General features: G+C 37.4%; 1 protein-coding gene across 1 annotated transcript; it reads right to left on the bottom strand.

Annotated features, from left to right (window-relative positions):
• Positions 1 to 2,184: 2,184 nt before the first annotated feature.
• LOC148253401 (uncharacterized) lies at positions 2,185 to 3,084 on the bottom strand. The gene is made up of 4 exons (XM_088223360.1): positions 2,998 to 3,084; positions 2,777 to 2,912; positions 2,597 to 2,686; positions 2,185 to 2,486 (listed from the first exon to the last, which is right to left on the bottom strand). Exons 1-4 carry the CDS (start codon positions 3,082 to 3,084, stop codon positions 2,185 to 2,187), a joined length of 615 nt encoding a protein of 204 aa, XP_088079486.1.
• Between the last annotated feature and the right edge of the window lie 1,256 nt (positions 3,085 to 4,340).

Raw genomic sequence — 4,340 nt, 5'->3', positions numbered from 1 at the left:
TGAAAAGTGATTGACCTATGAAGAGAAACATGGGCTTTATAACTATGTTGACTTACCTTGTAACCCTTCCGGGATGAACAAATTTAGGTATTATAAGAAAATCATCTTTTTAACTCATAAGAAATAGGTGGGCACAATATCACAGCAAGGATAGAAATATCATAAAACATTTTATAAAGAAAGCACCTATAACATTTACATAACTAAAATAAATAAAAGTATCATCATTCTTAACCTTAACCATAATTGTATCTTATTTAAGTCAATTACTGACCTTCTAATATATATATATTGAGAGAAGACGGGATTCTTGGCTACCATTGTGAATGACCCAAAATTTTTTATCATTATTATTCCCTATTGGGGCTGATTTAATTGTCGTTTTGGGACAGTTCTATAACTTTATGAGCTAAAGTTCAATAACTTTCTGAGGTATAGTCCCATAACTTTCTGAGGTACAGTTCCATAACTTTCTGAGGTTAGTTCCATAACTTTTTGAGGTAAGTTCCATAACTTTTTGACATACAGTCTTATCACTTTCTGAGATAGGTTCTACGACTACATCATTTTGCAGGTCCACTCTTGTTAGTGGGAAACATCAATCATTTATAGAGAGCAGTTCACCAACATTTATTCAGAGGAGGGAGAAATAAAAACCCTTTAGAGATAACCGTCTAATGGATTTTACTTCTTTCCTCTTTTACTTTCAATTCTCTTTTATGATTATTATGTTTTAGATCTATCACTTATTCATAGTTATTTTCACATCAAGAGTCTTGTGGGACTCATCACATGTTCGGCGAAGCAGATCGTTATCACTAGATTTGACCATCAATGTATTCCTTTAAATAAGAGTTTCTTAGAATGACTCTCTATGCCATTACCAGAGATAGGATAAAAGGTAAGTTCTAGAGGAAAACACCGATCATTCACAGAGAGCGGTTCACCAATATTTATTCAGAGATAGGAGAAATAGAAACCCCTTAGAGATAACTATCTAACAGATTTTATTTCTTTCTTCTTTTACTTTCAATTCTCTTTTACGATTATTGTGTTTTAGATCTATCACTTATTCATAGTTGTTTTCACATCCAGAGTCCGGTGGGACTCATCACATGTTCAGCAAAGTGGATCGTCATCACTAAATTTGACCATCGACGTATTCTTTTAAATCAGAGTTTCTTATAATAACCCTCTATGTCATTACCAGAGGTAGGACAAAGGGTAGTTTTAGAGCTCATGGTCATATCATTTTGTCAAAAATAAAATAACAAACCTCTTAAATAAATCATCAAACTAGCATGCTTCGAGATGGATCACAAAGCAAGCAATGTAGTTCATTTTAATGATTTTCATAAAGCAAGTTTACTAGAAAAGTACATAGAAACATAAGTAGAAATAGTAATAAATCCTTATCATAATTAAGTTGATCTAGTCCTTCAAAAGAAAAGAAAAACTTTTAAAAATCTTTTAAATGAATATTGAAATTCTTCTACTTTTCTTCGTCTCTCTTTCTCTAAAATTCTTTCTCTTTCTCTCTCTAGTTTTAGTGAAATTTAAAGAAGAAAAGAAGTGGTGAAGAGTAGAGGGAGACTTTTTTTTAAAGGACAATTGTTGGTCAGATTAGCACCTCGTGGTGGCGATCCGAATGGTTCAAGAAAAAGCATGGCCATGGGCCCCAAGTAGGATGGCCACAAGCCCCATGCAGTATGGTCACTCAGCGTGATGGGCGATCACGTTAGTTAACAGCATATGTGCTGCTAGCTACGCGTAGTGTGCAACAGGCGCGCACATCCTGTGCTCAGGCACCCTATCTAGTGCTGGTGCCTGTGCTTCGCCCTGCCTCGTGCAAGTGCCCGTGCCTTACACTGTCGCGTGTTGATGCCACACATACGTGTCCGCGCCTGGGCTAGCCATGCGCGGTAGCATTTTTGTGGGCACGGGTTACGAGAATTTTCCCCGCTTCCTATTTTGTCGTCTCCTTTTTCTTCCTGAATTTCCTATTTAATTTAAAAATTTTAAAATAAAATTTATAAAAGAAAAAAAATTATTCAATTAATGCCAAACATCCTAAGTGCTACTAGGATTAAATCCAAAAATTGTTTCTTTTGTTTAATCACAAAAGTTTGGGTGTTATATCCCTGTTACCGTAAAAAATTTGGTCATCTAAATTTAGAAAGATTCCTAGCATAATTCAAGAAGCTTTTTTTGCGTTTCTTCTTCCATTTCCCAAGTCACCTCCTTTGGAGTTTGATCTTTCCATAATAACTTGACCATGGGAATCTTCTTGTTGCGTGGGACTTTCTCCGTTTGATCGATGATCTCTGTAGGGTATTCCTCATATGCCATATTCGCATTAATAGGGATTATAAAGCATGGAATGATATGAGAAGGGTCATGGTTATATTTTTTAAGCATCAAGACATGGAAAACATCGTGTAGGGCAACATATTCTAGTGTCAGAGTAAGACAGTATGCCACAGGACCTACACGCCTAAAAATCTCAAAAGGTCCCACTAATAGGGGTTAAGCTTTCTTCTTGTTCCACACAGTATTCCTCCCTTGTATGAAAAGACTTTAAGAAAAGCCTAGTCACCAACAGAGAACTCTAAAGGTCTTCTTCGGTTATCCACATAGCTCTTTTTGTGGTTGTGGGTAGTAACAAGGTGTTTCAGAATGGCGTTGACTTTTTCAATGGTCTATTGGACATAGTTCAACATAGGAAAACACTAGTTCCCAACTTTATTCCAGCAAGTTAGAGATCAGCAAGGCCTACCATATAGAGCTTCAAATGGAGCCATACTGATACTAGAGTGGTAACTGTTGTTATAAGCAAATTCATAAAAGGAAAGATACTGATCCCAACTACCACCAAAGTCTACGGCGTAGGCACCTAGCATATCCTTCAGTGTCTGAATGGTTCATTCAGACTGCCCATTAGTATGGGGATAATAAACAATACTGAAGTGCAGGTCGATGTTTAGGGCCCTTAGGAACCTTTCCAAAAGTGGGAAGTGAAATAAGGATCTCGATTAAATACCATGGATACGGGAATACCATGGAGTTGGATGATCTCTTTGACATATTATCAGGCTAATTTTATGATTTTGTCAATGGTCTTAATGGCGAGGAAGTGGGTGGACTGCTTTGTTTATCCACAATGACCCAAATGGCATCTGAGTTTGCACTGGTTCTTGGTAAACCCATGTTGAAGTCCATGGTCACGTGTTCCCATTTTTATTCATGGATGGGGAGGCTTTGTAAAAGACAATCAGGTCTTTAATGTTCTGCCTTGACCTTTTGGCAAGTGAGACACTAAGAGACAAACTCAACGATATCCTTTTTCATTCCAAGCTAAGTAACAATGTTTTAAGTCCCAATACATCTTAGTACTACCTAGGTGGATTGATAGTTTGGACGCATGAGCCTCCTTCAGGACATCCGACCTGAGATCGGGGTCATTAGGTACCCATATCCATCTCAGAATCTATACAACTCGTTGTCGGTTATCTTGAAGTTTGGGGCTTCTTCGGAGGTAAATTTATTGATGGGCTTTACAATCTCCTAACCCAATGCTTGGGCTTCCCCAATCCTTATGATAAGAGTGAGCTAAATCCTTATTTAGGCAAGGTACACACTATTGTTGTAGCAATTTAAATAGAGCTCTTGAATTGTCTTGAGCATCCTCTGGTTAGAAGCCAGCAGTTGACCCAACATAGTTGACTTTTTTCAACTAAGGGTGTCAATGACTACATTACCCTTATTTAGATGGTACAAGATTTTGCAACCATAGTCATTTGAAAGATCTATCCAATGCTTTTGTCGAATGTTTAGCACTTTATGGGAGAACAAGTACTTCAAACGTTTTTTATCAGTGTAGATTTCAAAAGTTTTACCATACAGATAGTGACATCATATCTTTAGGCAAAGATAATGACAGCCAATTCGAGGTCGTGCCTAGGGTTGTTATGCTCGTGTGGTTTCAGTTGCCTTGAACCATACAGCACTACCCAACTGTGCTGTATGAGTACACATCCCAGACCAACATGAGATGTATTGCAAAAAACTAGAGAAGTGGTGAGTTGATGCTTGAGCTCCATAAAACTTTCTTCGCATTTTCATCCCATTTGAAGGCAGTTCCATTTCTATTGAGCTTAGTTAAAGGAGTGGCCATATGAAAAAAAAATTTGATGAATCGCCAATCATAAGAAGCTGCGAACTTCTGTGATATTGGTCAGTCGGCTCTAATTGATAACAGCCTTGACCTTATAAGGGTCCAAAGAAATTCCTTCACCAAAAACCATATGACTAAGGAAAAGACTCCTTCCAACTAAAAAGAA

This window comes from Carica papaya, chromosome 6 (assembly GCF_054855325.1).
Source record: "Carica papaya isolate Zhongbai chromosome 6, ASM5485532v1, whole genome shotgun sequence".
Taxonomy (NCBI): domain Eukaryota; kingdom Viridiplantae; phylum Streptophyta; class Magnoliopsida; order Brassicales; family Caricaceae; genus Carica; species Carica papaya.
Note: the sequence above shows the minus strand (reverse complement) of the source record. Positions and strands in the feature narration are given on the sequence as shown.

Bases quoted from the DNA above. Each gene is read 5' to 3' on its own strand.
- LOC148253401 (XM_088223360.1), bottom strand. From the start codon at position 3,084: ATGTCAAAGAGATCATCCAACTCCATGGTATTCCCGTATCCATGGTAT. The intron at 2,687-2,776 runs GTAGGCCTTGCT...CCATTGAAAAAG, and splicing joins TCCATTTGAAGCTCTATATG to TCAACGCCATTCTGAAACAC. The intron at 2,487-2,596 runs GTGACTAGGCTT...TTAGGCGTGTAG, and splicing joins ACCTTTAGAGTTCTCTGTTG to GTCCTGTGGCATACTGTCTT.